The sequence below is a fragment of the Bubalus bubalis genome, chromosome 2 (genome assembly GCF_019923935.1).
Source record: "Bubalus bubalis isolate 160015118507 breed Murrah chromosome 2, NDDB_SH_1, whole genome shotgun sequence".
Classification (NCBI taxonomy): domain Eukaryota; kingdom Metazoa; phylum Chordata; class Mammalia; order Artiodactyla; family Bovidae; genus Bubalus; species Bubalus bubalis.
This window is the reverse complement of record NC_059158.1, coordinates 39,760,042-39,775,525: the sequence shown is the minus strand read 5'-3', so window position 1 is coordinate 39,775,525 and position 15,484 is coordinate 39,760,042. Positions and strand designations below refer to the sequence as shown.

The 15,484-nt window shown below is 49.3% G+C and overlaps 1 protein-coding gene across 6 annotated transcripts in view; it reads right to left on the bottom strand.

Annotated features, from left to right (window-relative positions):
- The window catches only part of BTBD9 (BTB domain containing 9), a 411,047-nt gene that overhangs the window by 12,737 nt on the left and 382,826 nt on the right, over positions 1 to 15,484 (bottom strand). For 5 of the 6 annotated variants that reach the window (XM_025261016.3, XM_044938341.2, XM_044938339.2 and 2 more), the window contains one exon: positions 6,914 to 6,992. In XM_025261016.3, coding sequence (XP_025116801.2) covers positions 6,914 to 6,992 — 79 coding nt within the window. Of the gene's footprint in view, positions 1 to 1,751; positions 5,620 to 6,913; positions 6,993 to 15,484 lie in introns of those variants that run through there. The other variant, XM_044938340.2, reaches the window with a different exon arrangement.

Genomic DNA, 15,484 nt, shown 5'->3' with positions numbered 1-15,484 from the left:
CTCTGCCCTGTGCGATGAGGCTGTTTATCAGATGACATCCTTTGGCGGATGCTGCCTGGGAGGGAATCCTCGAGGCAGTGACCGGAACCGGGGCGCAGGCCCTGGCAAACGACTGCCACCACTGTCGCTGGCATCACTGACTCGATGGACTTGACTTTGAGCAGGCTCCGGGAGTTCACGATGGACAGGGAAGCCTGGCATGCTGTGCTCCATGGGGTCACAAAGACTCGGACACGACTGAGCGACTGAACTGAATTGTCACCAGGCCAGGAGGGAAACTTTAAAAAAAAAAAAAAAAAAAGACCAGAATCTGTTTCCTTCTTTTTGTTTTTTTCTTCACTAGAGCCACATGTTGCTATGGGAACGAGTGCTGGTTTCAGTTGGTCTAACTGGGAGCAGTATTTGTTGGAATTAATTGTTTAATTATGAGCTCCTTTTCCGGAAGGGGCTCATAACAGAGGACTGACTCCCTTCCAATCCCAACATATACGTAACTTCACCTTTGGATGAAGACCGGCCTTTGGCTGGTGGTGGTTTATTTCATTTGCCCCACAAGCTCTTCTGTTCCACATTATTGTACAGTATCCATTTTTCATTGCCTGTCACAATTTGTTTTAAAAACGAAATGTGTTCATTACGTTAAAGTAGAGAATCACATGCGGAAATAAGGTCAAGACAGTTTTTTCACTTAACTTACGTGGCACCCAAACATCAAAGCGAGGAACAGAACCAAACTGCTGCAGATGATTTTCAATGCTTGACTTGGATATTTTGAGTATGCCAGCTATCTCTCGAGGTAAAACATTAATTGTTCTCCGTTAATGTCTCAATTGCTATCAACTTCAACTGGTCTACTTGACCATGGAGCACCAGCCAGCAAGAAATCTCCAGCAGGAAACTTCACAAACCACATCTGACACATTCTATCAGTCACAGCACCTTCTCCACACTCTGCACAAATCTTTTCTCATGTCTCAGTTGTCTTTTTACCTTTCTTGAAATACATGCCAAAAATGTTGCTTTTTACTTCCATCTTCAATATTAAAATGCTTACACAAAAAGTGCACTGGGATGACCCAGAGGGATGGTATGGGGAGGGAGGAGGGTTCATGATGGGGAGCACATGTATACCTGTGGCAGATTCATTTCGATATTTGGCAAAACTAATACAATACTGTAAAGTTTAAAAATAAAATAAAATTAAAAAAATAAAATAAAATAAAATGCTTACACAAAAATGGTTACACAATTTTGATAAACTTTTTAAAATGCACGGTGATATGACAGCTGTCACAATAATATCTAACCAAACTGTTTCGAATGAAGTTAAAGATAAATAAGCACTACTAGAGTCATGGGGAAGCTGAATGAACTTTTTTGGCCAACCCAACATTATGCCTTTTTGGGAGATAGAGCACCTTGGATGTTAAGAGCCAAACTGGCTGAATTGAAACTCTTACAAATCACTTAACATTGCTCAGCTTTGGTTTCCTCATCAGTTTATCCGTTTTGCTTAAAACAGAACATTTTTTATTGCAAAAACTATGCACTAAAAGGTGCATAAAATACAAATGTACAACTTGTTGAATAACTATATAGTGAACTCCAGCTACGTACACCGCACGCAGGTCAAGAACCAGAAACACTGCCGGCACCGTATGGTCCCTTCCTGATCTGAGCCCCCGCCCTACTATTAAAACCACAGCCTGCCTTTAATAATAATCACTTCTTTTCTGTGTGCACATCCTTAGATGTCATAGCTTAGTTTCTGACATTTGTATGAATGTAACCCCACTACATGGATTCTTCTGTGCTGGCTTCTATCTTTGGACACGCTGTGATGTTCATCCCCAAGGACTGCGGGGATGAGAAGTTGTTTCACTGAATCTTTTCCTTTATTTGGCTACCTGATGGGGAGAGGGAGCGATGGACGGACAGACTGAATCATTCATCCGCTAACTCAGGAAGCAGGTACTCTGTGCGCACATGTGCCGGGCCCAAGTTAGGGCCAGGACATGAGACAAAAAATTACTACACTGCCTCTTTCCTCAGCTACATAAGTTCAACACATAACTGGAGCCCTGACAGCTGCCTACAGACTGTCCACCCCATCCTCACTCTCTGTTACTGACTCGGCAAAGGCTTTCTTTCCTGTTGGTTCTTGTGAGCAGGAACTTGATCGTTCCATATTGCGGAAAGGAAGCTTTTCCTATAAGTCCTTTCTAGCCCGTGGGACTGCTTGTGCCCCTGAGGTCCCTACCTCCTGAAAAATCACTCCACAACCTGCTCTCCAACCAGGCTTCATCAAAGCCAAAATAAGAAACGGGCATAAGCGAAACAGGCATAAGAAGAAACAGGCTGACAGACTGACACCTCCTTAAGGACGAAGCAGCGTGCCTTTGCTGCTCTTCTGCGGTGACTAGCTGAATGCGAATGAAAGGTTTGTGAGAGACGCCGCATCAGAACCAGCACGGCTGCTGTGTGGGTATGAGTGGAAACTTCAGATCCTCCAGGATGTTTGTGGTCCTGTCCACAAGGCCGTTTCTAACCTCCTGCAGGCAGGAGAGCCACGTCTGCCTCCCAAGTAGCTCAGAGTCAGGCAGCAGTCAAGGCAGGTGGGCTGGAAGGACCTCGCAGCTGCACTGGCGACTAGACCAGTAGAAAGTGATGGAGGAAAAAGCCAGAGAGACCTTTTCGGCTCTAGGCATCAGGGAAAATCAGATGAATGAAAATAACTGAAGGAGAGCAGGTTGGGAGGGGAGGGACTCGCTGACAGACAAACCGACATGTGCCTGTCGTCTAGTGCTGAGCGTGAGAGGAGGATGGGAAAGCCGCCTCCCCTCCGAGTGGCAGAGGGAGGGGCGCGTCTAGGGGCAGAGCCAAGGAGGAGGGGTAGGATGATAGGCTCCCTGGTGGGCAATGAAAGGAAAAACGTTCTGAGAAGTTGAGATAGACGACAAGGAAATGCTGAGCAGACAAGAAGCAGGAGGTCACTGGAGCCAAGTGGCACTGTCTTCGACAGGTAAACATTAAGGGAATTTATTGATAGAAGTCGTAAATGTAGCTAAAAAATTAAATGAATTCATTGCCTGGTGCTCACAAAGGAAGATGAGAGACAGATGCCAACAGCAGACACGCGCTTCCCAAAGGAGAGGCATGAAATGCCGAGGAAATCAGAAGCGTGCCCGGACAGGTGACCAAGAAATCTGAATGCCCGTAGCCTGCCTGGTGGTCATCACCCAAGAGCTGGCCCTGGTGGAGGGGTTGGGGGCAGGGGAGCGGGGCGGGGATTAGCCTGCGGCCAGATGTCTAGCCTGGTGCGGGGAGGACAGGCTGACTAGAGCGACACAGACACGTGACCACGTCAGGCAAGAAATCCCCAAGGACTTTAGCTCTGGACCCTTCCTGTTGCCACATCCCCAGAGTTGCCAGCAGTTACAGCCACGTACACGCGCCACCTTCCCACCTTTGCCCAGACAGCCTGCCCTCCTGCCGAATGCTCTTCAACTCACAGGGGTGCCAAGTCGCACTTCCCCACCTGGCTCTGCTCTGACACCCTGTCCGCATGGGGCAGTGCCTGCAGCAAACAGTCTTACCTGGGAGAACTGGCACACTTCTTTCCCTATCTGCACACACCATCTTACCTCTCATGATAGAAACCAACTCCATCTACACTTCTTGAAATTCGCACAGTCTGTGGGCTGGTAACATTCACTATCTAAAGGGAAACAGGTCCTGGCTCTGAGTCAATGCAGGCTACTGATGCCCCTTGGCAGATAAGCCAGGACAGACTGAAGAATCCTGGCCTGCCTTCCACCCCGTCCTCCACTGTAAGGAAGAGGCGTCCTGACCCATCTTCCATGGCGTGGTTCTGGCTACATGGGACTCGGGACCAGGCTTGTCCTGGACCCCCTGCCTGCTTTCCCTGCTGGCTGTGCCATCACAGTTCCCCCAGGAGTCCTGACCGACCCACCCCAGGCACCCTCCTTCCCTCACTCCTCTGCCTCTGCACACATCCTGCCCATCTCCAAGAAGGGGGATATGACGCCCAGAACTGGTATGCTGCAATAAAGAACGTTCTCTTTGAGGCCGTGCTACATCCCCGATACTCCATGAAATCAACTCTTGTGCCTTCTTGTTTGCTCTGAGAATGACACAGCTTATGGATCTTGCCTTGTGATCCCGGTCATTGTTTATTTTATGATTTGAGATGTTCCCAGGTTGGCAACACCACACTGAGGTTTTCCTTCCTGATCAATAACTCACTTGATAAAGCAGCTGAGCAAGTTGCTCATCAGCTAGATATGACGGGGTCACCAGCTAATTAGTGACCTAAGTCAACCCATTCAAACTGGGGACTCCAGTCTCCAAACTGGCAGGTCCCAAGTGGCTGGGGCTCCTTGCAGATATTTTTGTAAACTAACTGGGGAGAGATCTGGCATGCCAGCTTTTTAGTTCTGTAAGGGGAAATTATTCCTCTGGTCACTGAAGTGAGGGCCTGGGGGTCAAGACCTGGAAGAAGACCCTGACCTGACTTGCTCCAGTGCTTCTCAGCCTTCTCTGACTTAAGAATTCCTTCTACTGTTAAATGACAATTACAAAGTCCCATTCAGGAACTAAAGAAAATAAAATGGCTTAAAAAAAAATGCATTATATAAGAAACAAGGGATTGCAAATAAAAATATTTAATTTTAGCTTCATATACTATTAAGTAAAGATACGTTCGAATTGTTTTCTAATTTAGTAATATAGATGTAATTTAAGTGGTTAGAAAAATTGAGAATTATTGGTAAAATTTTAAAACTATGATGTTTTGTTTGGGGCTCAAATATCTATTAAAATACAGATTCAAATTTATACTTCTGTTACATCTTCAAAGAATAAAAAAGTGTTTTTATGACCTGATGTTTAGAATTCTTTAATTTTGTGCTTTAAAAACTATCAATGGCTTTCTTTATTTTATAATTTTCAGGTTTGTTTTGAAATAAAAAGGTAAGCAAAAGTTTCAGGCTTCTGTTTCTAAGCTCTTCTCTGCAAGAAATATATTGTGGGCGTGTATCATTTTTATTCTAAATAAATACAAAGGCAAAATGAATATACGTTATCACAATATTTTCACTGCTTAAAATGCTTTTCAAAGAACCAGAAGCACCTTGATGTGCCCTGGAGAACTCTCATCTGACAAATAACGCACGATCCAGGGCCCACTGTGTAATGTGTGGGGCTCAGTGAAAAATGGAAATGTAGCGTCTCTCCTTCAGAAGGCAGAGAGAAAGCTTTTCCTTTTCTCCCAGGGTCTCTCCTGACGTGCCCCAGGGTTTTCATCTGCTATTTGATGCTGTGCTCGCTCCAGCTCAGGGGACACCGTCAGGTCAGGGCAGACCCTCAGGGCACCCAGGGCCCCCCATCCTGTGATTAGCACAGGGGACCCACACCAGATCCTGACTCTCCTCACAAATGTGTGGGGGTCCCACTGGGAGTGGCAGTGGTCACACGGCAGGCTGAGGAGGCTGCGTGGGTCCAGGCACCAGGGGTCAGGGTGGGTGGCTGAGAACCCGTCCTAGGAAAGGAGAAGGGGCGGAGGCTGGCCTGCAGGGAGCCCCTGGTGGATGCTCTTCCCTTAAAAAGAAAATCCAAAGGTAAGATTTCCAAGAATTTCAAGAGGATGAGCACAGAGCCCCTTCCGGGTATAGAGCCCCACGCAGCAGCCCTGGCCACACGCCCAGCACACTGGTCCTGTACAGATCTGAGAAGTTTACGCAGGGGTGAAACTGCAGGATGGTTACTATTTTTATGCCTTTCATTTACCTCTTGAGCTTCAACCTTACTGTTTCTTACGACTGTGGTCTTTAACCAGCGGTCAGGCCTTCAGGGTGTGCGCTAAGCACATCTGACTGTGTAAAAGCAAGAGCGTGATGAGCAGATGGACCTGTGGCATGGCCACCTGCCAACTCCAACCCCTCACCGCCAGCGCTTACTCTATGCCCACCTGAGGAACAGAGGCTAAGCAATTAACTTACAGATGGATTATTTTGCACTCAAAATGGAAACAGACGTTCTTCTCACTTTAAGTGGTATGAGTGGGCCCCGGGTGGCTCTTGGAGCCCAGAGGGATGCAGGCTGTTGGGGGAGGCAGTCCCAGGGGCCTGGCACGGTCCTAGTTTGCACTCGGGTCCTGTGCTGTCGCTCACAGCGCCCTCCCTCCGGCCCTCAAGGCATTGCAGGCACTGCCCACGCCTCTCTCATCTGAAAGAACCTGCTGTGTCCTCCAGAGCCATTTCCAGCCAGAGAAGAAAGCATGTTTGAGGCCCAGGAAACTCACCTGCCGGCTACCCCAGCCTTGGGAGCCCAAACTTGAGAGAATAACTCACCCACTCTTCCCTCATGAATTCCACAGGTTGGAGGGACACCCAGACAGTGTGGCCCCAAATCACAGCTGCTCCCCAGAAACAAGGCCCAGGCCCAGGCCCAGGTGAGGAACAGGCCAGGGAGGAAGAGGCTCGCCCACGAACACTATGTGCAGGCCGGCGCAGGACTGGGTAGACGGACAGAGAAAACCTGCAACTGTGCATCCCGGCCGCCCCGTGGAGCTGGGGTTCCTCACACACCACACTCAGGGGCCCAGGGACCCTGAGAGAGCTGGCGTCTGGGAGGGGAGAGGACTCTCCAGGTCTCTGCACAGGGGACGAAGTGAAGCTGCAGGGGCTGCCTGCTGCTCGTGGTGAACAGACACCCAGAAATGGTAACAACAGTTCCCCGGTGAGCGAGCAGGGCTCCTCCTTCCTGTACCAAGCAAGCTGTGTGAACAACAGGCCACTGATGGGCGGAACCAACAGCCGCAGTTCACTTGGGCCGAGGTGTCGCCCAGAGAGCAGGAAGTGCCGCTGTGTCTTTCACCAAAGGGGGCCCTTACCTCGTTTGCTGTGTTGTGTGTTCCAACGATTCGGATGAAGGATGCTGGGCGTCTTTCAAAAGTTACCGACTGCCAGGACCTGTGAGGAGAAACATAAGCACTGCTTGGTTACACTGTCCTGTGATCCTTTGACGGCTCAGCCCAGCAGAGCCCAGGATGTGGAGGGGGTGGGGGTCTCCACCCACTGTGTGGAGTGGGGACAGGAGTACACGGTGCCCCACAATCTCAGCAAAGGAGGTGCTGCCCTTCTGTGAAGGCTCGACACAGGCAAGCATGAGATGCAGACCTGTGCACATAGTGACAAGAGTGTGGCCACACGGGGGAGGGATCAAGGCGGGCAGGGCTCATGAAGTAACAGGGCCACGATGGTGCTGCCCTCAGAGGGTTGTGGACCTAATGGCTGCACCCAGGTGGGCACAGTGACTTCCTGGGAGGGTCCTGGAGGAGGAGCTGAAGCAGGCAGGCAGGCCAAGGGCAGGGCGGCTGGGCCCAGCACTGCAGGTTGGGAGGGGGGCATTCACTGCTGTGCGAGCCCTGGGCTCCCATGTCTGACCCCCCACATGCAAGTGGTGGAGGCACCTGGGGAAGCAAAGGCAAGTTTCTCCACTGGCCTCCCTTCAGCCCTCTTTTTCTGCTTCCCAACGCATCCCCCAAACAGTTTAGTCTTTGGATGGATGGGCTCAAAAGCAGCCTCAGGATTTTAAACGCCCCTCCTCATGGATCGGCAGGGGCTGGGCCAGTGGAGCAGGCCCCAGTCTCTCCCGAAAGGAAGTGGTCTGCTCCCGATTTACTGCTCCTGGCTCGTCGGAAGGCATGAGACGCTCGGCAGCCGCGGCTGCAGACTCTGCTCATGCTTTCATAATCAGCGCAAGGCCCTCGCGGCTGCCGCAGCCCTCCTCCGCACACATGGCGGAGCCGCCAGCTGCTGGGACGCTGTTTCCTGTAATTGTCTAATTACCAAGTAATGCTACCAAAGAAAATACACGTATTTGTGGCTTATTTCTCCCCCTTTGCTTTCAGGTGTTCCATCCTCCCTCTCACCATGAGCCGCCCACGGAGACTGATTCACTGCTGCCTGGACACCAGGCCCCTTGAGGTCATTAAAAAGTCATTACCATCCTATGTGCGAAGTCTGTGCCTCTGGAAGCAGTTTTCTGGAAACAGCATAAGAAAAATCAGTCTGTCTGTAGAAAGGCTATTCATACATGAAGGTGATGCCATCTGACCATCCCCAGGGTCTGCATTCCTGGCCCAATTTCTCAGTGTTTTGTTCCCAGACCCACACAGCTCCCTTGGAAAGCCCAAGCCCAGGGTGGGCCTGTGAGGAAGGCCCCGTGGGGCTTCAACACTGGACCTGGGCTCCGACAGGCCTGGGGGTCATCTCTGCACTAAGCACGGGGGCTGAGCACAGACTTGCGTTCTTTCTCCAGCAGGTAGGGGAGGCTAGGGGTTCACACAGCACAGGCATCAGAACCCCATCTCACTGCCGGCGGCAGCGACAGCACACACCAGAGCTGGTCCACCGCACTTCTCAGACCCCTACTCCAGGACAGGGGAACAGAGCTCGGGCAGTGACTCAGCCAGTGACAACCATTCACTTCAGTCGCCCAGGCGAGTCCGACTCTTTGCAACCCCACGGACTATAGCATGCCAGGCCTCCCTGTCCATCACTGACTCCCGGAGCTTGCTCAAACTCATGTCCATGGAGTCAGTGATGCCATTCAACTGTCTCATCCTCTGTCATTCCCTTCTCCTCCTGTCCTCAATCTTTCCTAGCATCATGGTCTTTTCCAATGAGTCAGTTCTTCACATCAGGTGGCCCAAGTATTGGAGCTTCAGCATTAGTCCTTCCAATGAATATTCAGGACTGATTCCCTTTAGGATGGACTGGTTTGATCGCCTTGCAGTCCAAGGGACTCTCAAGAGTCTTCTCCAACACCACAGTTGAAAAGCATCAATTCTTCGGTGCTCAGCTTTCGTTATGGTCCAACTCTCACATCCATACATGACCACTGGGAAAACCATAGCTCTGATATTAGGTTCAGCCAGTTTCACAAAAGGGATTGGGATGGAGAGGGGGCTGGGAGTGGAGGAGACTGAGAAGACTTCTTAGCTTTTAAGTCCTGTGCTTATCCAAAAAAATTGTCCAGTGCTTCTGGACAGGCAGGTAAGACCTGACTCTTGTGAGCTCACGGCCCTCAACAACACGCTCAGGGCTCTGAGAGCGCAGACAGGCCTGGCATCGCGCCCCTGCCCCCTGGACGACCCCACCCCCACCCTGCCCTACGTGTGGGGTGGAGGCCAAGGCCCTGAAGGGAGTGAGGGCTCATTGTGGGGCGTCCTGGGGGGAGCTGGGCCTGAACCCCACTCGTTGTCCCGCTGTCGCCCCCTCGGCTCCATCTCCCGTCCCGCCTCCTGGGGGCTCAGGCCCTGGCCCCTCACCCTCTGCGCGGGGAGCAGCAGGGCCACAGCCTGAGCAGGAGGGAGCACTGCTGGAGTAACAAGATCAGAAGGCCTCAATTTAATACCAATCCTCCATTGCACTGCATTAATATCTAATCATATTAGAGTTCATTTTCACTAACACAGCCCAAGAGGTGAACACATGATTTCATCTTCAGCAAACTGGATGACAGCCCTAAGACCAAAGCACGAGCAGGAAGGGAAGCCAGTCAAGATGAGGTAATGAGCATCTCTTCCTCCCAAGTATCGGCTTCCATTTCCCCCAAACGTCTTCGAAACGGCTCTCCGCATGCCCAGCAAGGAATGACAGGCGGCAGGCGACAGTCATGGTCGTGTCGGAGCCACATGCATAGGCACGGCGCCACCCCGAGGAGGCTCACGCATCACAGAGCCAGGTGCCGCCACCGCCGCTTGGTCTATGCAGAAGCTCAGCGCCTTTCTTACTGAGCTAGAGAGCTGTATGAAGACCCCTACTCGTCCAGGACTCTGCATCTCCTCTGTAGTAGGTGACACTCCCAGGAAGACAACAGAGCAACATCATCACTCAGTTCAGAGCAAGGCGGGGTGCTGGGAGGACGTGTCTGAACAGTAACTACCAGTGTCAAAAAATATGCACAGCCTTTGCTCTGAGCACTTACCCCAAACAGAAAAACCCACATAGGAGTGACGTCCCAACCCTGGCACTTGCCAGCTCTGCAGTGGACAAATCAGAAGCCCTCGCTGAGCTGCAGTTTCCTCATTTGTCCAATGCTGATGGGAATAATACCACATCCTCCATCACAAAAATGCATCTAGAATGAGGTCTCGATTATGTTAAATTGTAAATATCTATACACGTATGTATTCTAAGAGAGAGGTCTATAAGCATGTTTGCCAAAATATTGTTTGGATGGAAGAACTTCAAGAGACATTAGCTGTAAACTTCTGCACTCTTTGTACTATTTAGTTTGGTAGAATGTGTATTAGAAAAAAGTTTCTAGCTTGCCTACTATCCAAGCCTTTAACACAGATCACGTGATGTGAAGCAAGAGAAAATGCCAGTACTGGATTATTATGTAAAATATTTCCGGTTGAGAGACTTGCTGGGTGACAGTCAAGACAGCAGGTTTTAATCGTGGCCTTTCGTGACCCACAGGGAGGACGGCAAAGCGGCTGACAGCGTGGGCTGTGGAGCCAGGCTCCTGGGTTTGAACTTTTAGCCAGCTCTGTGACCTCAGACAAGCTACTTAACCCTTCTGGGCTTCAGTCTCCTCTCTGTAAAATGAGGATAACAGACATAACTATCTAACTTTCTGTGTGCGTAAAGATTAAATACATTAACAAATGTAAGCACCTAGAACAGTACTGGCATGCGCTAGGTTCCAAGAGAAAGAGCTGACACTGTTGTTACTACTGTACTTACCTGCCAGCCACACACACCCGGACGAGACGCACCGTTTTCCAGGGACCCCACTGTGAGTCGCCGAGTCTGCTGGTGTTGATTTGGCGACGACTGCAGAGATTCCCACCACACTCCATCAGCACCCATTATACCCGTTACTTGGAGGCAGACAAGGTAGCTGAGCTTTGAAGGAATTAAGCAAGTCTTTGGCGAAAGCACTCTTGGGGTTGGTGCCTGCTAGGTGTTATGGGAATCATGCAAGATGGAGTGCTGCCCTGATGAAGTTTACGATCTCTCTGGGGAGATCAGTGGTCCTTTCATAATCAGAGGACAACGCAAACTGTACTACGGTCCCAACTCATAACCTGGTGGTGTTCCAAACCTCCCTGGTAATTGGCTGTTTAAAGTTTGGAAGCAGTTTTTTCAGAGAAATAAAGCCATACATTTTGATTGAGTTCCAAGACCCACCCATAAAACTTACTTTAATCCATAATGAGGCTGAAATATTATGTATATGAAGTTTAAAAAAGGAAGGAAAAAAATGTTGTTGTTGCCATAGTAGTAATTAAACAAGCCAGAAAAACAAGTGATTTAAAACAGTCTCTTTAAAGCTGCTGCTTGAGGAATGAGGATTAAATACTACAACGCATATAAAATCCTGGGGCTGTCACTGAAATATGGTAGGTGGTCTGTTAACAAGGAGAGTGAAAAAGTGGGTCAAGAACTCTCATCCTGAAAGGCTCTTCTGACTGCAGACCATGGTGTGGTTTACAGGGGGCTTCACAATCGCTGTGCACATGTTACTCACGAAAACCGTACATGCTTGTAAAGTGTGCTGTGATTATTCTAGGGAAGGAGATATGCTGAATTCATGAGAGTGGCTGTCTCTCAGGAGAGGGTGAGGAGTGGGCTCTGCTGATGGGGAACAAAGGACACTTCAACACCAACTGCAATGTTTCATTTCTTTGATGAAAATAAAAAGACAAAGTGTATGTGAAAAATATTAACTACAGTCAATTCCAGGGGTGAGTATGTGAATGAATGTTATAATAGTTTTTATTCTTTTCTGCATTTTAAATAGTTCTTGAAATAAAAAGAAAGCAAGGAAGGAAGGAAGGAAGGGATTAAAATGGTGTCTGTGTTTAATGTGAGAAAGAATTAGCCAGAGATGAAATTAACTAAACTGGAAATATAAAAATTAGGGGGAAAGTGGAGTCAGTCCCTCCAGGGGGTGTGCCAGGTCTCTGGATAGCTGTGTCTTTGTCCAAAGCAAGCAGAGGACAGGGAGCTGGCAGGTGGGAGAGGAGGGTGTGGTTGTCAGTGGTGAGAGCAGGGTGGTACCACACAGGCCCAAAGGGCTTCGCCGAGACTGCTTTTGCATCCTCAGCCTCGTCCTGTCTTCTCTGGGGATCCTGCAGATTCTATGCCAAGGGTGCCTGGTCTTTTCAGCTCTGAAAAATTACGTGATTTTGCTACTTGTGCTCTAATGAGAAAGAGAATGTCAGGATTTTTCTATAGCAGAACTGGTGGACACCGGGGAGAGGGCCAGGAGTGTTTGGCCAGGGCCAGACTGGCAGTTAAACACAGCAAACTGAATAAGTGGGTTAACCTTTGCTCCCTCCACTCAAAGGGCAGTTAGGAAATTTCATGTATGTTTCATATCGCATATATGTGTTCTAATACACACACACATACACACATGAGCATAAAACAAGCACAAAGAAAGCACGAAAGATGTCACCATTTTTCTTTGCCAACACCTCAGAGAGAAACACCCAGGAAATAAGTGGATTCACACTGCAGGCCCCGGAACGGCTCATGTCCTGAGTCACCAGCCACAGCTGAAGTTGGGGGCAGGCAGGAGGCTGGCTGAAAACAGGTAAAAGGAGCAGATGGGCTCCCCAACCCCCCTTTTCTTCTTCCTGCATAGCGGAGATGAGCCCTTTTCCACCTCAGCAGGAGATAGCGATTTCACTCTAGAGTCCTTTAACAGAGCGGGTCTAGATTCTGGGACACCAGGCACAGCAGAGGGTGGGCCCTTCAGGGGCTGAGCACAAGGAATACACATGAGTGAACACCCTAGACGGCACGACTTCCAGCACCCTCTTCACTCGTGGCTCTCAGGCCACCGTGACTCAGGCTTAACCACAGGCAGGGGACTGGAGGACCCCTCTGAGACTCTGACCAGCCCAAGAGGAAAGAGCTAGAAATACTCACCTACCTTGCTCCCCTCTGTCCCTCCATGCTTGCTTCCGTTAATACTTCTTGAGAGCTTTATGAGGAAGGCCCTATTTTCAACTCTGCCCTCAAGAAGCTTAGCTTCTAGTGGGGGAGAGAGAGACAAATAAAAGAAATAAAGAAATAGAAGAGTTAAAGAAGGGCTATGGGAAAAAAAAAAGCAGTGTAAGTAAATGGAGAGGAGCACATGGCTTTAGATAATATCTTTAAAGAAGTTCTCTGGTGAAGTCACAAGTGGGCTGAGACCCACACAATGGACCTGAAGAGCATTTCCGTGAGAAGGAACAGACGGTGCCCAGAAGGCTAGATCGGAATGAGCGGACAGGGGTCTCCCAGTGAAACTCCTGAGCCAGGTCTGATAACCCTGAATCAAGTCCGCAAACCCCCGCAAAGAAAAAGCTTTTTGACAGCTTTCTCAGTGCCTAACGCTTCACTGCAAACAACTGAAGATCACCAAAGACTCTGACATGAACGATAAGAGACCAAACACAAATGGAAAAGAAAAATAACTCAGAGGATACAGATAAAGTTTAGACAGCAGAGTAAAACTTCAGAAAAAAACTTATATTACCCCTAGAAAGCTAAAAGAAAACATTATCACACCCTCGAAATAAGAATAAAATAGTGTGAAAAAGAAATACCTGGAAAATAAGAAAATGATCTTGCAAATTAAAATTATGAATTGAAAGAAGTAATTCAACAAAATAGAAACTCAAGCCGAGGAAATTTCCTAGAATACCAATCAAAATGACAAAGAGAAAATGGAAGGAAAAGGATAAGAGAATGAGATGATTAAACCAAGAGGTTCACTATCCAATTAGCAAATGTTTCAGAAAAAAAGAGCAGAAAAGACACAAGTTATAAAATGTAAGAGTAACACAAGAAATTTTCCCAGATATGAAGGACATATGTTTCTAAGTTAGAGGCCACTGAGTGGCCGCTACAATGAAGGAGAAAGCAAAGCATCTTGCTGAGAAACAGAAGATCTAAATGCTTCTGGAGGGGAGGAAGGTGTGGGAACCAGAACCACACGCGATTTTTCAAAAGCTGTAACTGAGGCGTGCTCCCAGCACAGGAGCGTGGCAGGCGTACAGCCGGTGCTGCGGTCGGTAGCCCCGCAGGAGAACAGGGCCAGCTTAAACGCGCATCACTCCGGCCTGGTTGGGCAGACTGGGGTGCGTCTCTGCCCTTACCACCAGAGACCGTGCAGCGGGAGAGATGGGGAGGGAGAAAGTCAAGCGATCTCCAAGGTGCAGAAAAACTGTATTTAAAAAAATGGGAAAAACACACATTTTTATATGTTTACACATAAACTGTCACCTCTGGACAAAGAGGTGGGTGGGAAGGAGACATTTCACTGTTTATAGTTTTATATTTTTAAACCATATTAAATATACTTTCTTTGAACGTATTGTTTTTTCAAAATAAACAGGGTCTGGGCTGGAAAAGAGTGAAGCAGGGGATTATTGCTCTTTTGTTATAAGCCTTGTGCACCTATTTGACTTTGAAAACTGAACATGTATATCTTTGATAAAAAATTTAAAGTGAAAAAAAAAAAGAGCAAAGCCAAGAACAGGAGAGAAGGCTGTGGTGGTGAGGAGTGGGAAGGGTATGTGGGGAGCATTTTATTTAAAACCTGCACGACCAGGGCTGGAAGGCAAAGGTAAACCTTCAGAAAAGATTCTCGAAAAGGAAGGAAATACTGAAGTTGTCCCCTGTCAACTGAGCATCCACAGTGGCACACCCCACCCCCTCAAGCCGTGGGCACAGAGCCGGGTGGTGCTGAAGGTGTGGGTGAGCCTCCAGGTGCTGGACGGGGCCTGAAGACCTCTGCCAGGTGGGGTGCGCCTCCCGAGTTCCCCTGCCGTCCCTCTTCCCCCCGAGCGTGCTGTTCTTAGTCTGCTGCCCGGATGCCATGAGCCAAGGACCATGCTCATTTCTTTAGCCACATCTAAACACGCGCCGTGAGGGAGATGGACTGGGCATGTGAGGGTGGGTGCGTCTTCCACGACGTGGTGAGGTGGGAACCCTGGCATCGTCACCGCTTTGAGACTGGGCCCTGGAGCATTCCCCCTGGCTCCCGGCCTGGCATGGCCTGCCGCCCCCTCTCTTGCCCAGATCTCCGGCGCCAGGCTACACTGAAGCCCTCCGCGGTGCAGGCCTCAGTGACCCATCTGGCACCTGAGAGTACATGCTTTTGTCTAGCAGGACGTTTAACTGGATTTTATGGCCGACTTGCTGCCCTCACCTAGAGGGGATTCTGGGCTTGTGCCATTCGCTCTGTCTGTCCCTCCATTCAGCACCTATTTATCCACAGCCCTCTATGTGCCAGGCTTAGGAAGAATGGCGCCAAGGCTGTCTAACCAACCGAAGCCCTGAAGGGGCAGGGACACAGCCTGTCAGGAGCCCCCGGGGACCAGTGACCCTTTGGTCACAGGCTGGTCAGGCACAGAGGGGAGGTTCACAGACACACTTTGCTGGTTTACAGA